The sequence below is a fragment of the Nannobrachium achirus genome, assembly GCF_963921795.1.
Source record: "Nannobrachium achirus genome assembly, chromosome: 14".
NCBI lineage: Eukaryota > Metazoa > Chordata > Actinopteri > Myctophiformes > Myctophidae > Nannobrachium > Nannobrachium achirus.
The window spans coordinates 62,399,398-62,415,160 of record NC_137821.1 but is presented as its reverse complement, the minus strand read 5'-3'; the positions used below and the strand labels follow the sequence as shown (position 1 = coordinate 62,415,160).

The window sequence follows — 15,763 nt, the reverse complement described above, 5'->3', positions numbered from 1 at the left end:
CTCTCCAGACCACGAGTGAAGTTTTCGATTTGGTGAAAGAAATGCAAAATGTCCTCTTTCCATGCCATACCTGAAGGCAGCATTCAAGATAACTGCCTTGTCCAAACTCTCCTGAACTTGAATGCAGCATCTCATGTTGAAAGAATTGTCCTCTCTGTGTCGAAATCCGTAATGTACGCCACATCTCCAGTATTGACTTGATTATGCTTAGTTCAGTGTGGTATCAAGCACCGAAAATAACCGACCTCCAAGCTGCACAACGCGCCGCAGCGCGAAGTGTTTTGAGCTTGGAGGTCTGCTATTTTCGATATTTTCACCAAAAGGCCCCTTTAGAAATTTCAGCCCCTAGCTGCCTCTCTAACATTCTCTGCACGTCCCTGGCCACTAATATAGTAGTTTAAAACCCGTCCCCGGATCAGAATGGCAACATTACAAGCAGAGATAAGAGAAGGAGTTATTGATCCCATGGAGTGGGGGAAGTCAGGAGGAGTCAAACAACAAGCTGTAGTGTTGACTAAATAGGCCTATCTATCCACCAACTCAATATAGAAGAGAGCCAGAGAAAATCCCCTGCAACCGATCAAATGCTCTTCAATTCCTCTCCATAGACGATGAAAACTCCCATGTATCACATTGTGTTGCTGTGCTGTGGACTAGCGCTGGTCGGAGTGGGCCCGAGGGGAGCCGACGCAGAAGGTCCCCCAGGGGAGCCGGAAAAGCACGCCATGCAACAGGGATGGCTACAGGCTGCTCTTGAGATGGTGGATCATTTTGCGGCCATGAAGCGTAAGCTGGCCATCTTGGAGCGGCTGGAAGAATCTAAGGCTTTACAAAGAGGTAGGGTGGGCTTTCTTGAGTAAGATGTTCTCGTGAACCTGTGCGTTTTAGAGCCGGGAAAGCACCTGTGTCGTTTCAGATTTTGGCTATTCAAAAAATTGCAGATCTACAAGCTTGTGGTGTGGCACGAAGTGACGCGCTATGACATCATGCCAGCTTGTACATCTACATTTTTTTATCATATTGTATAAAGCATTTTATTTTTTTACTCTAATCTTTGCTTCTGTGGGTCCCTGGAACAACATATTTTGAGATGGGGGATCAGGGGCCAAATACCTATCATTTTGGAGGTCATGAAAAAAGTTTGAGAACCACTGATATAGCAACGTAGCAGACTCTTGAGGGCATATATTTCTCCGACCACCCAACTTTCTGTCGGAGAGTCACAACATCTGGGAGTGCAGCTTTCCGAACTCAAATTCGGGCTAAAGCTTTTCAGAAGTTGTGAGTGACGTCATTTTGTAGTTGAACCGGACCTTTCCGACGAAAGGTTCGGCGGTCGGAGACAGCATGGACTGCCCTTTAGGATTCAGAAGACTTTTTGTAGAGACAGCCTCAGGAACTGCAGGTAAAAGTAAAATCCAGATTACAGATGCCACCAAAGAAATCGTACGTGGTTTTATAAAACGTTACAAAATAGTGGAAGCACTAATAAGAATAAAGTTAAAATAGATGTAAAATAGATGTGCAAAACCTCGTGCAAATGATGACTATAAAAACTGGTATGAAGTGGACATTTCATCCATAGACATTTTCTATGTCGTCAGGCAGAACATTTTGATTTTTCAATGACTTATGTTTTCCCATAAAGGAACGCAAAGTAGCAAACATAGCTGCCTTTTTCTCTATTTTGGAAGATATTCGCTCATCAAGTCTGTTGGTTTTATAAATATTTAACCTATGAAAGTTGTTACACAACTACATTGGATCCGTTGGAACACAGGTTACTTTTTCCATTTCAGAGAACAGTTTTGGACACACAGTACAAGGTTTCTGCCCACTGGCGATAATATGTACCAAATCATGTTATTTTGTGTACCATGATAGTGTTGATCGCACAAGAATATCTGAACAGAACATTTTCATTTTGTTGAAGTAAAGATATTGAGGTGACAGAGGCGTCAATTGGGTATGGCAAGGTATGGCAGCTGCCCTACCTTAGCTCCAGGGAAAGCAAAAAAAACTAAACTTCTTAAAATAAATTCATCATGCCTGTTACTAAGGCAGTGTTTCTCAAATGGGGGTAGGTGAACTTGGGTACTTGCAGGCAGGGGTAGAGGAGAAACTGGGGATATGCATTTTACTGTTATGGGTTATGACAAAACATTGACAGTCTTTGTGTGAACGTTCTCATCTGTAAATTGTTAAATCAAATTACATCAATACCTTGACTAGTACAACTGTTATTGAATAGAAAGCAATGTTTATTTGCCATTATGCCATGTATTTTGAACATATTGGCATGGGAACTGGACTGTCTATGCAAAATGCTGTAGTCAGGGGAAAGGGGTACTTGGCTTCAGAAATAAATACCGTATAAGGGGTTGCTGCAACCAAAAAAGTTTGAGAACCATTGTGCTAAGGTATGGCAACATGACTGGTGTCTTGCACGCGCGCTAAGGCGCGCGTGCAAGACACCAGTCATGTTGCCATACCTTTGCTTTTGCAAACTGAACTGACGCCACTGTGAGGTGACTGTTTTTAGGGCAGCACAATTGAATGTCTTCTCTCTCCTTAAACAGCTGCCTTCAGTGCAGGTAACCCCACGAGTGAAATTGGAGACGTGGGGCCCCACCCCGTTGACACCATCCTCATCTTTAAAAAGGTCTTCACCAACATTCCCCACGTCTACGATAAAGAGAGAGGTGAAGTAAAGGGTCATTTTAGTGTATGTAATGTATTTTCATCACCGATTGATGTCTTTTTTTATCATGAAATACTTTAACTCTCAAATACCTGGAACGCGCCGAGTGCCGCGCTGCGAGCTTGTAGATCTGCTATTTTTGAAAAATCGTGAAAATGTGTGCAAGTCTTTGAATATCTTTGACCCGATCTTTTACCCGACTTCTAAATCCTTCCTCTAAATCAGTGGTTCTCAAACCTTTTCACGTCAAGGACCCCCAAAATTACAGGTATTTGCCCACGGACCCCCATCTCAAAATATGTTGTTCCAGGGACCCCCCGGAAGCAAATATTTGAGTTACAAATGTTCGCTTTTAAATAGATATATTCAAAGATTTGCAAAGAAAAATCATGATTTTGCAGCGCGGCACTCGGTGCCGCGCTGTGAGCTTGTAGATCTGCTATTTTTCAATGGTTAAAGCAGTCAATAATCCTAGGCCTAAATGGGTTAATATATTTTTTCCAGTAGACAAAATCATACTTTTATTTTGTGTGACAAATAAGCTTTACCAAAACACTAAACTGATTATTAAAAAATGACAGATACATTTTCTGTTGATCATTATTTGATTAATCGCTTCAGCCCTATAGATCAACTTCGCCAACTTGAACCTAAAGTGTCCCAACTCTGCTATACCACAAAAATGTGGAACGCCTTACCGAAGGCCTTAAAGGAGTGTGGATCACTAGCATCCTTTAAAATCGCCCTGAAAAACCACTTACAGGCAGCAGCCATTCGCAACTGGTAAAAACAAACATAGCTCAGCCCTCCCCTGACCCTTCTTTGTATTTACCTACTGTATGTTTGTTTTTTTCCCAAAAATGTTTTCCCCTTTTTTTCCTGATCCATCTACTGCATTGTACTGCGTTCTATCCGTCTGTCATTCAATGTTATATGAGATACTTCAATGGTTTCCTATGGAAATAAGCTTAGTCTTTTCTAGGATCTCTTTAGTAGACCTTGTACCAGTGAACTGTGCCGTCTTGAAACTGTACCTTTTCCTATGCAAACTTCTAATAGTCTTCAATCAATCGATCAATCAATCAAAACTATGTTTGGCAACCTTTTTTTATATTCATCTCAATTAATTCTGGGAGCTGGGGTAGGAACTGTGGCACAACGCCTCAAATTGAAGCTGCCAATATTGGGCTTATTTGAATGACCTTTGCTTATCTTGTTCTGCAAAAACAAAATTGTTGAAGTTTGCTTTCAAGAGTCACAGTGACCCACAGTTGTCACTGTGACAAAACCATTTCACAACTCCTGGCAACAGGGATCTTCAACAGGGGGTCCGGGACCCCTTAGGGGGGTCCTCAGAGTCACTCCAGGGGGTCCATCAAATCTTTGAACATTAGCCGAAAATAGCCGATCTACAAGCTTGAAGATCGGCTATTTTCAGAGTTGCTGTAGAGAGAAAAAGAGCAACAACGGTCAAGTTGACAAAATATTTCGTTTAAAGGGTTAACTGGGTTCGATTCCCGCTGGGGACGCTGTGGGCGCTGTGGACGTGTTCTCTCCTCTGCGTCATCAGCGCCCACACCCTAGGTGGGGTTGGCGAAAGGGCCTTTCTGTGTGGAGTTTGCATGTTCTCCCCGTGTCTCCTATTGGTACCCTCACAAAAAACATGCAGTAATCATCAACATGTAGTAAATTTCCTCCTGCATTTCTGTAATAATATGCAATAAATTAAGTAGAAAATAAATGTTTATCAGAGATGGGTGAGCCAGTGGCGACTCCAGGGAATAATCAACCGGGGGGCCTTCAAGTGGCATGTGAGGCGTCTAACTAGGTGTTTTTAATTATTCTGAATCCATTGCAAGCATTTGTTTTACACAAAAAACATCCATTGGGCCAAAAAAAAAAAAAAAAAAAAAACCCCAAAGAACGATGGTTCATCACTTTGAGTCATCACTTTTTACAGTTGTATGGGGTCCATTGTTGGCCCAAGGAATGTTTTTTGTGCAAAACAAATGCTTGCAATGCATTCAGAATAATTAAAAACACCTAGTTGGAACTCTCACATCCCACTTAAAGCATATTTTTTTGGAGTATTTTTTTCCCTTATAGTACAGTGTATAGTAAGTGAATGAGACCCAGAATTACCCTAGCTGTCAAAGATTCTCCTAGGGATGTTGAATTTCAATCTTTGTTAGATATGTTACTAGACACCTTTACGAACACATTGGTGAAGAAATAGTTTGATAACAAAATTAATCGCAGATGGGTGGTGGAAGTGGTTTGGTTCCAAATGTGGCATCAGGGATCTCCATATCTCCATATATGGGCATAAAGGGATTTGGTTCCCCTGACATCACAGTGATGTCAGAGCCAAACTGAAATTCCTGTTATAAGAGAAAATAAGTCCATAATGAAAGGCTAAAGGCTAACCATGCGTTTCCCTCAACAGGCACCTTCACGGCACCCGAAGGAGGAGTGTACTTCTTTACCTTCTTTTATCACAGTCGAAGTAGGAAGTCCGCCCGCAGCGGCCTGTCGCTTTTCAAGAACGGCGAGCGGGTCATCGCCACCTCCTCCCACCACCACCTCGGGGAGGAGATCATCTCCGGCCACGACCACACCGCCGGCGGCGACTTTGGCGACAACGGCGGCAACTCCATTACCCTGGAGCTGCAGAAAGGAGACCGCGTGTTTGTGGTTATCGACGAGGAAATGAGCATTTGGGGAGACGAACATTGCCATAACACGTTCAGCGGCTTTCAAATAATCAAATATTGATGAGAGGCGGTGAAACCTCGACATTGCGACAACCCATTAGTCCGACTAAGGGTGAGGGTTAGGCTTAGATTTAGGCATAGTTTTACCGTGGTTAGAGGAAGGGTTAGGGTTAGGTTTAGGCATAGTAGCATTCACCAGGTTAACATTCACCAGGTTAACATTCACCAGCGTCGGCAGCTTAGCATTTCACCAGGTTAGCATTCACCAGCGTCAGACGAATGTGATGTCGGTCGAAATATCGAACGTCGTCATAAAGCTACGCTCCCATGAAAGACTAGACACTCACCGTCTATTTTCCCCCTAATTAAGAGAGTCACACTCACACAACATGTTTCCATCAAGAATGTTTTTAAACCCAATCTGAGGTTAGCTAAGAGGGCATTTGTTCATAATGAATTCAGTTTTAAAATGGATGTGTTACCCAGTTTTGTTTTGTTTTTTCCTCCTGCATTTCTGTAATAATATGCAATAAATTAAGTAGAAAATAAATGTTTATCAGAGATGGGTGAGCCAGTGGCGACTCCAGGGAATAATCAACCGGGGGGCCTTCAAGTGGCATGTGAGGGGTCTAACTAGGTGTTTTTAATTATTCTGAATCCATTGCAAGCATTTGTTTTACACAAAAAACATCCATTGGGCCAAAAAAAAAAAAAAAAAAAACAACCCAAAGAACGATGGTTCATCACTTTGAGTCATCACTTTTTACAGTTGTATGGGGTCCATTGTTGGCCCAAGGAATGTTTTTTGTGCAAAACAAATGCGTGCAATGCATTCAGAATAATTAAAAACACCTAGTTGGAACTCTCACATCCCACTTAAAGCATATTTTTTTGGAGTATTTTTTTCCCTTATAGTACAGTGTATATAGTAAGTGAATGAGACCCAGAATTACCCTAGCTGTCAAAGATTCTCCTAGGGATGTTGAATTTCAATCTTTGTTAGATATGTTACTAGACACCTTTACGAACACATTGGTGAAGAAATAGTTTGATAACAAATGTATTCCCAGGTTTTATTAATATTCCCTGACTATATAGGCTATATAGCAAGCAAATGCTCACCTAGATGGGCAAGATTTTTGCGGCGTTTTGAACCAGTAATGTCCTTTACTAGTTTTCTCATTGAAGATATTTGAATTTCCCATGCTGCATGCACAACAACAACACAGGAATCATCAAAGCCAGTGTGGGCTAGCTTTTATTATCGCATTTTAATTAAACTATCAATTATTTTGAAAACGTATATATTTATAATAATCACAAAGAACATAAAAAGAACATACATAAGACATCTTAAAATAATGGTGGGGTAGGGTACTACTGGCCAATCTGGACTGGGGGGTGGGGGACAATATCTAATCCGTTGCCCCCCCCCCAATGCCCCCCCAGTGGGTGACTCAATACCCTCTGCTTAAACCATACCTATGGGCAACTGGCGGCCCGGGGACCACATGTGGCCCCCACCTTCACTTAATGCGGCCCGCAGGTTAATATCGAAATACTGGTATATTATTGATTTCAGCTGTTACAATTCCAAACATGCAAACATGACCCGTTTTAATTACCTCAGTCTAGTCTAGTAGTAGCATAATGACTAGTACTAGTCTTTGTTATGTCCAATGTATTTGGATTTAAGTTCATAAAGCTTTGCATTTGAAATTAAATAAAAAAAATACTTCCAGGATTCCAATTCGCTAAAAAGAATTCAGCGTTCCAATTCAAAAATAGCAAAAATAGCCGATCTACAAGCTCAAAACGCGCCACACTTTTGCGCACAGTTTTGAGCTTGTAGATCGGCTATTTTTTTTGCTATTTTTGACTGTATATGCAATGTGGCCCTCTGGAGTGAGTGTGAAAATATAGTGGCCCTCTCCATCATCAAAGTTGCCCACCCCTGGGCCTTAAACTGTGATTATGCGCACAAAACCGTGATTGTAGATGCTGCTATTTGATGTCATTGTATACCTGATGCCCTGTTCCATTTCATGCACATACAACTTCTGTTAAGAACCAGTTCAGCCCCTGCATATGGTTCTTTAAAGGTTCTCTAGAGGTTCTCTAATCTCTATTGGTTCTTCTGCTTCATTTGGGAACCCCTGTGGTTCTACTACAGTAGCACTGTTACAGTTACAGACTGCCTGTATATATTCTGCATCTAGCTTAAGGCAAGACCCAAATTTAGAATTTTTTTAACTCCAATCTTTGCTTATGAGGGTTACTGGAACAACATATTTTGAGATGGGGGTCCGCGGCCATGTGCATATCATTTTGGGGGTCCTTGACATGACAACGTTTGAGAACCACTGATTGGCCTATACAACAAATGTTTTTTTCTTTTTGTTTTTTTTTTCAGAAAACTGTTTAGAAGACATTTAGAATGAGCCTATATCAGTGGTTATCAAACTTTAACATGTCAAGGACCCCCAAACTGACATGTTTTTGTTCTCACAATATGTTGTTCCAGGGACCCCCAGAAGCTAATATTTCAGTTAAAAATGTTCATTTGGGTCTTGCCCTAAGCTAGATGCAGAATAGTACATGCTTACATACAGACCTCGCCTCTCTTGTCTAGGTCTTGCATTTCTGTTATGTTCGTGTTCATGTTTCCTTGGTTCTATAGGTTCTTGTCTTCCCCAGCTGTATCTCATGTGCAATTAGCTCTGGTCCAGACGCTCTGACAGACCCGTCACTAAATGACTAGACCGCGTTTCTCAGCCCCTACGAGCGCTCAACTTGAGTCAAAATAAACTAAACTACTTCACTACTGTACTAACCAAACCAATGGTATAATCGGGGGATATCTTAAAAAGTCCTGGAATAAACTCCTTACCAAAACATTTCTTCACCAATGTGTTTGTAAAGGTGTCTAGTAACACATCTCACAAAGACTGAAATTCAGTTTCCCTAGGAAAATCTTTGACAGCTAGGGTAATTCTGGGTCTCATTCACTCACTATACACTATACTATAGGGGAAAAAATCACTCCCAAAAAATATGCTTTAAGTGGGATGTGAGGCGTCTAACTAGGTGTTTTTAATTATTCTGAATCCATTACAAGCATTTGTTTTGCACAAAAAAAAAACATTCATTGGGCTAAAAACAGACCATGATGGTTTAGTGATGAGTCATCACTTTTCACAGTAGTATGGGGGTCCATTTCTAGCACAAGGAATGTTTTTGGTACAAAACAAATGCTTGCAATGGATTCAGAATAATTAAAAACACCTAGTTAGACCCCTCACATCCCACTTAAAGCATATTTTTTGGGAGTGATTTTTTCCCTTAAAGTATAGTGTATATAGTGAGTGAATGAGACCCAGAATTACCCTAGCTGTCAAAGATTTTCCTAGGGAAACTGAATTTCAGTCTTTGTGAGATGTGTTACTAGACACCTTTACAAACACATTGGTGAAGATTTTTTTTGGTAAGGAATTTATTCCAGGATTTGACACTATTTCTAAAGATATCCCCCGATTAGTAGTTTTGCATTGTTGAAAGTCTATTCTCCGCGGGGGGAAACCTCTCACTCTGTAAAATACATTGTTTTTGTCGTGAAATAAAACGCAACCACCTCGAGCCACGTACCAGCGGCCACCGCAGGCGCAGACATATCGGTTCACAACCCGGAAATAAGCGGTGGTCGAGTAGGATGCGGTTTATTTCATGACAAAAATAATGTATTTTACAGAGTGGGTGGGGTGCTGAGATGTTTCCCATCATGGAGAATAGACTTTGAAAAACGACCTTTGGTTTGGTGAGTAGTGAAGTAGTTTAGTTTATTTTGACTCAAGTTGAGCCGCTCGTAGGGGCTGAGAAATCCCGGTCTAGTCATTTAGCGACGGGTCTGTCAGAGCATCTGGACCAGAGCTAATGTGCTAATGTGCAATCAGCCCTCGTGTGTACATTAGTGTAGTTCCCCAGTCGGTTCTTGTCATTGTGTGTGTTGCATCATGAGTGCCAGTTTGTCTGTGATGTCTTATGTTCACCTGTATTAAAATACCCAATCATGGGATTTTGAACTCTGGCTGTCCTGCATTTGGGTACTTTCACCACATGTCACACCAGTCGAAGTGACAAGCAGTGTTTGTGTGTATGTGTATGTGTGTGTGTGTGCGCGTGTGTGTGTGTGTGTGTGTGTGTGTGTGTGTGTGTGTGTGTGTGTGTGTGTGTGTGTGTGTGTGACTGTGTGTGTGTGTGTGTGCGAGGTGTTGTGTGCTTGTAGATCAGCTGGTTTCACTACTTCTGTGCGACGGCCTTGTATGATGAAGCAGGGCTTCCTCATAGAAATCTGAAGCTTGGAGATACGAGGTTTCTGCCCGACAGTGACGATATGCTATTTCTGAGAACCAATGTTCTAAATCCTTTCTGGGGAGAAAAAGACAAAAAAGGCTTGCAGTATATACAGTAGGCCTATATGGCTAAAATAAAACAAATTACAGATGCTTTCCCTGTTTTAATGGGTCGATAAACACAAGATGAATCCATCCCTCAATGGGAGTTTCCTGCTAGCGACACCTTCAGCTGTTTCCGCTTCAAAACTGTGCCAAGCCAATCAAACTACGGGAGACTGACCTAGCTTGGCATAGCCAGACTATATACTAATGCAGCTAACTAACTGCAGTATATATTCCTCCCTTTGTGTTAACATGGGTGGATAGTTTAGCTCTGCTAGGCTAAAGCCCATGATACACATAGCAATTATTTCATCAATATCAACCAGCAACGACCAGAGACGTCAGTTGGGTATGGCTAGGTATGGCAGTTGCTTTACCTTTGCCAAAGGGGGAAAAAAATGTACTTCCTAAAATAAATTCATGCCTGTTGATAAGGTATGGCAACATGACTGGTGTCTTGCACGCGTGAAGGCACAAAAAAATGTATCCAATGACGCTGTCAATGGCCATACCCAATTGACGCCTCTGGTCGTTGCTGGTTGATATTGATGAAAACATTGCTACGTGTATCATGGGCTTTAGACCCAGACCAGGAGAGATAATACCAATAGGGGCACGTACCTTTTTGGCGAAGCCCGAACTGGCGAACAGGGGAAATGTCCCCTACCGTAGCGATCTGGCGAAAGAAAAAGGGAAAAAAAAACCTTCTGCATATTTTTCGTCTTTTTCGTTTAATCCTTCTGGACAGGGCGTTTATCGTGCGCTTGCCCAGGCCTTACGGCCTGGGCATAAATATAACGATTGCATTCACCACGGCTTCGTAACTCGCGCGGCGCTCCGCCGGCCGTGCGGCCCTGGCCCGCTGGCCCGCTGCAAGCGGCCTTCGCGCCGCTTGCAGTGTCGTGGACAATCGAGCGGCTCCGCCTGGAGCTGCGGCGTCATTTACAATAACGCCGCGGGCAACAGGCGAGACCAATGCGCAAGCACTCAATAACTACGAAAAATGCCTTAAAACAGAGCCATGTTTAAGACAATAAAACGATTCGCCAGATCGTTACGGTAGGGGACATTTCCCCTGTTCGCCAGTTCGGGCTTCGCCAGATCAGGACTTTCCCTACCAATAGGATAGCCTAGTGCTATAACCTTTTCAGGCCGCAGCCCTTCCACCCCAATCATTTGGAACTGTATTAGTTTGGGCATTACATATTGTTTGACTCGGTTCCATTGTGGAAAATAGCAGATCTACACGCTCACAGGCGTTGTGAGCATGTAGATCTGCTATTAGATCTGCTATTTTCACAATGTCTGCCTCTAGTATTTGCGTACAGCATGGATTTCTACACTGGGAGTGCAGTTAGTTCCTTGAACAAAAACAAAACAAAATGCTGAATTCAAGTTGAGAGTTTGGAAAAGTCAATTCTCTTGAATGCTGCTTTCGGGTACAGCATAGAAAGAGGGGGCATTTGCATTTCTTTTCACCAGAGTAAAAATGCTGCATTCCTGGTCTGGAGTGGAGGGCACTTATTACCAACAGCTGAAGCCCCCTTTGATGTCTATATGCGTGTGCACACGTGCCTGAGAGTGGGGGGAGGGAGACAATGAGTGCCTTTACTGCATGATGGGTCACTCAGACCTGTGGAAGAAAGAACGGGTTCAACTCGTAAGCCATGTCCAGGTGTCCGGCCACTCGCGTCTCAGCCTGCTAGACCAGTGTTTCTCAAAGTTGATTCCAGGGACTCTCTGGGATCCTTTAGGGTGGTCTAAATTTACCCATACAAGTCTGTAACTCTGACAGCGTACAAATGGAACCAAATGCAACCTTAACGGGTCCATTTGGTTCCATTTGTACACTGTCAGAGTTAAGGGGAGACCTTGAAATTTAAAGGTTTGAGAAACACTGTGCTAGACCATGATCTTCCTCACACTGCTCCAACAGCGTGATTCAAAACAGCGGCGCAGTTCGGCCAGTGGAGACGCCCTTAACAACACACACGCATAAAACTGTTAGGCGTCCCACACACAGCTGCGTGAAACATCTTCTCCGTATCGGCTGTGAATGGCCACTGGGAGCGCCGTACCAATGCATTGTCAATGGAAGGTTGTTTGGTGTTTTGTCGTTGCCGTGTCTCTTGGCCAAAAGACAGGCTGCGGTTGATGAGGGGAGGAGGCGGCCAGAATGGTCAGAAATCTAATGAGAGCAGACGGTCTGGAAGGGGATTTAACCTTTTATAAATAACTATATGGATTTAACCCGCACATGGCTCTATATATTGCCTGTATTTGAGACGGATGGATTCACACCAACAGGGAAGCGTTTGCGGTAGCGCATCGAAACCACCGTTTTTTTGTGGATTTGCATTCGTTTCTTTTATTCGAAAAAGAATACGGATGCGTCTTCACACATGCCCAACCGTTGTGTATTTTCCAACAATACGTTATTTTAGTTTTATTCGTAATAAAACGTGCCTGTGTGAATGCCACCTAAGTATCAATGATTTAAGTGTTTTGATATCTGAAAACACACATTAAAGGGCCAGTTCACCTCTGGGACAACCAGATCTTATTTTATTGTTGTTTGGGACAAGATCAACACAATCCTGAGTTATTTTTTTAGTTCAATCTGTGTTTTGAGATATTTTAGTATTTCAGCATGTATGATGATACATTTTGCATCATATGATGCAGCATGATGACTCATATGATGCAAAATGCATCATCATTCATGCTGAAATACAAAAATATCTCAAAACACAGATTGAACGCAAAAAAGAACTCAGGATTGTGTTGATCGTGTTCCAAACAACAATACAATAAGATCTGGTTGTCCTATAGGTGAACTGGCCCTTTAACATACACAGATGATAGTGCTGTCCAACAAGTCTATGAAGCGATCTATGAAATCCAAGTTTAATCTCTAACATCATTAAATACAATAATGTTGTGGGGGTCCCTGCTTCATCTCTCTCTGGGTCCCCCCAAAACAATCCAATTTGAACTGAAGTACCGAAAGTAAAAAGTACCCCCCCCCACACACACACACACACACACACCCCGATACCCCCACCTTGGATGAATGCAGGCGTCACATTAACATATTGTCAAAATACCAGCTGATCTACAAGTTCACATACGCCTTGCAACGTGAGGTGTCGTGAGCTATAGGTCTGCTATTTTCTCAGTTTCACTCTCTTTCTTATACAGTAACTAGTACTGCCCGTTCAAAGATATGTGCTTCAAATTATGTGCAGAGTGTAGGTGATGGGGTGTGTACAATAGGCTATATGAGGGATTAGTGGTGCTTGCATGTGGAAATGTAGGAATAACAGAAGAAATGTTGGAGAACCCAGCAAAATGTAAAAAGCATCAATTTGTAATATAATAAAAACAATATAGGCTAACATGAAAATGTGTTGAAAGTACACACACACACACACACACACACACACACACACACACACACACACACACACACAGAGCTGTGTACCCCCCCCCCCCCCGCCAACACACACACACACACACACACACACACACACACACACACACACACACACACACACACACAAACACACATCTGATTTTTTTTTCTTAATTCTGGGGACCCCCGGCCCAGAAGCAAAGATTTTGGTTACAAATGTTGCCTCATGCTAGATGCAGAATAGATATGCCTCATGCTAGATGCAGAATAGATAGGCCTACACCATAAAAATGCTAATATACAGCATACGATTTGTGAAAGTGACAAACGGGCTTTGCAGTTATGTCAGGTCTGTTCATATGGTAATGGTCATGGGGATTCAGATCAATTGGTCCAGCCACCAAAGAGAAACGTTGTGACAGACACCAGACACTCACACAGACACTCATTCAGACAGACAGACAGACATTTGGATAATTATATGTTTGATTTGACAATGTTTTCAAGTTTGTTGATTACTGTAGGCTAATGGCTTTACAATTATAATTTAACATGTCTGTCTTTCTTTCTTTCTTTTTTCTTTCTTAAACATCCTTAAACATTAACTTCATCATGGCAAGGGCAGCTTCAGGTTTGGAAGTTTGAACATGAGCCTATTATGCAAACCAAAAACAAGGACTTATACTTCTATTATGTATGGATATTATAGGCAGGGGCGTCACACCAAATTCTGGGCCCCGGGTAGGCCTACAAGGATTCACTGCGGGCCCCCCATGAATGTTAACTATTGAAAAATAGCAGATCTACAAGCTCTTGGTGCCGCGCTGTGAGCTTGTAGATCTGCTATTTTTCAATAGCTAAGGTTACTCGGGCCCCTCTACCATGGGCCCTAGTAACTCAGTCCCCCCCCCCCCCCCCCCCCCCTTGTGACGCCCCTGATTATAAATATGACATTGGCATCTTTCTTATTAATATCCATTATTTCTTTGTCTTCCCTGTCTTTTCCTTTGTAGTCTTTTATGGCTTTATTCAACTTCATGCACAATACATCCCATTGACTATTCTACTACTGCGTGTGTGTGTGTGTGTGTGTGTGTGTGTGTGTGTGTGTGTGTGTGTGTGCGTGTGTGCGTGTGTGTGTGTGTGTGTGTGTGTGAGTGTGAGTGAGAGAGAGAGTGGGTGGGGAGGGGGGATGGTGCATGGGGGGAGGGCGTACGTGTGTGAGTCTGTGTTTTAAATACCGGTAGTCACATTTTCCACCTGTGATGTTTATTTTATACAAACAAACTTTAACAAAAATGTGCAAAGCTACACAAAAGAATTAAAAGATCATTGCAATGTAACCATTCAAATAAGCATGCCATTCAAAAAAATAAAAAATAATAATGCATAATTTAAATTCGGTGATGGGAAAATGTTTTAGTAAAAGTATCAATACTGCAATGTAGAAATACTCTGTTGCAAGTAAAAGTCCATCATTTAAAATGTACTTGAGTAAAAGTATGAAAGTATATTGGCACCAAAGTACCAAGTAAAAGTACAAAATGTTTGAATAGCAGACCTACAAGCTCACAACGTTTCGTGATGCGACCCATTTTGAGCTTGTAGATCTGCTAATTACAAATAGCCCAGGTATAAACTAGGGCTAAAGTGGTTTATGTGTGTTTTATAACATTATAATTTACATCTGCAAAGTAACTAGCCTTAGCCTAGTAACTAAAGTTTTCAAATAATTGTAGTGGAGTAAAAGTACAATATTTGGATCCGAGACAGAACAATTTCTGCCTCTAATATTTGACAATTTGGCCAATGTTTAATTTGTCATTTTAGACACTTAAACTGTATGTTGGTTTGTTTACAGTTGAGAGAGAAAACAATGTTGCACATTAAGTTAATCATCTGGGGACCCCCCAAAATAATTTGGGGACCCCCCTGGGGATCCCGACCCACAGGTTGAGAACCACTGGGCTTAGACCAATGTTTCCAAACAAACTCACATGCCCTGCTGCAGACTGCAATGCTGAGATCCTATTGGCCGCCGGCGGTTTGAAAAGCACCGGGCGCTCCTCCCACTGCATCCCAGGCGGCGCGCTGATAGGCCGGGAGCGGCGGGGATCGGACCAATGGGCGCGCACGCACACGCATAGCATTATTTGGAATCAACGGCGGTTGCATGCCTGCAGTTCAGCTCTGTGTTGATGTGTGTTTGTGTTGTTTTCAATCCGTCGTGTGTGTGAGAGCTGAACCGAGCCGTTGTACTGCCATCTAAACACGGTATATGAACCTTTAATCGCACAGGGATCACGGTAAGGCATCATTTGCGTGTGAATTTCTAACTATTTCCAATGCGATCGTGTGAATACAGTACTTTTTTGCGGGTCTAAACTGGTGGGGGGTTGGGGCGGCTATGTTTGGGAGACTGGGCTTTTCTCTCGTCTCTGTCTGCATTGTTGGATTGTTTGTTGCATTGTATGCCTTG

General features: G+C 42.4%; 1 protein-coding gene across 1 annotated transcript; it reads left to right on the top strand.

Moving 5' to 3' along the window:
• Positions 1-436: 436 nt before the first annotated feature.
• Positions 437-6,148, top strand: LOC308298707 (complement C1q-like protein 2). Its single transcript, XM_080742355.1, has 3 exons — positions 437-837; positions 2,580-2,702; positions 5,148-6,148. Exons 1-3 carry the CDS (start codon positions 612-614, stop codon positions 5,474-5,476), a joined length of 678 nt encoding a protein of 225 aa, XP_080598481.1. The 5' UTR covers positions 437-611; the 3' UTR covers positions 5,477-6,148.
• The last annotated feature ends 9,615 nt before the right edge of the window (positions 6,149-15,763 follow it).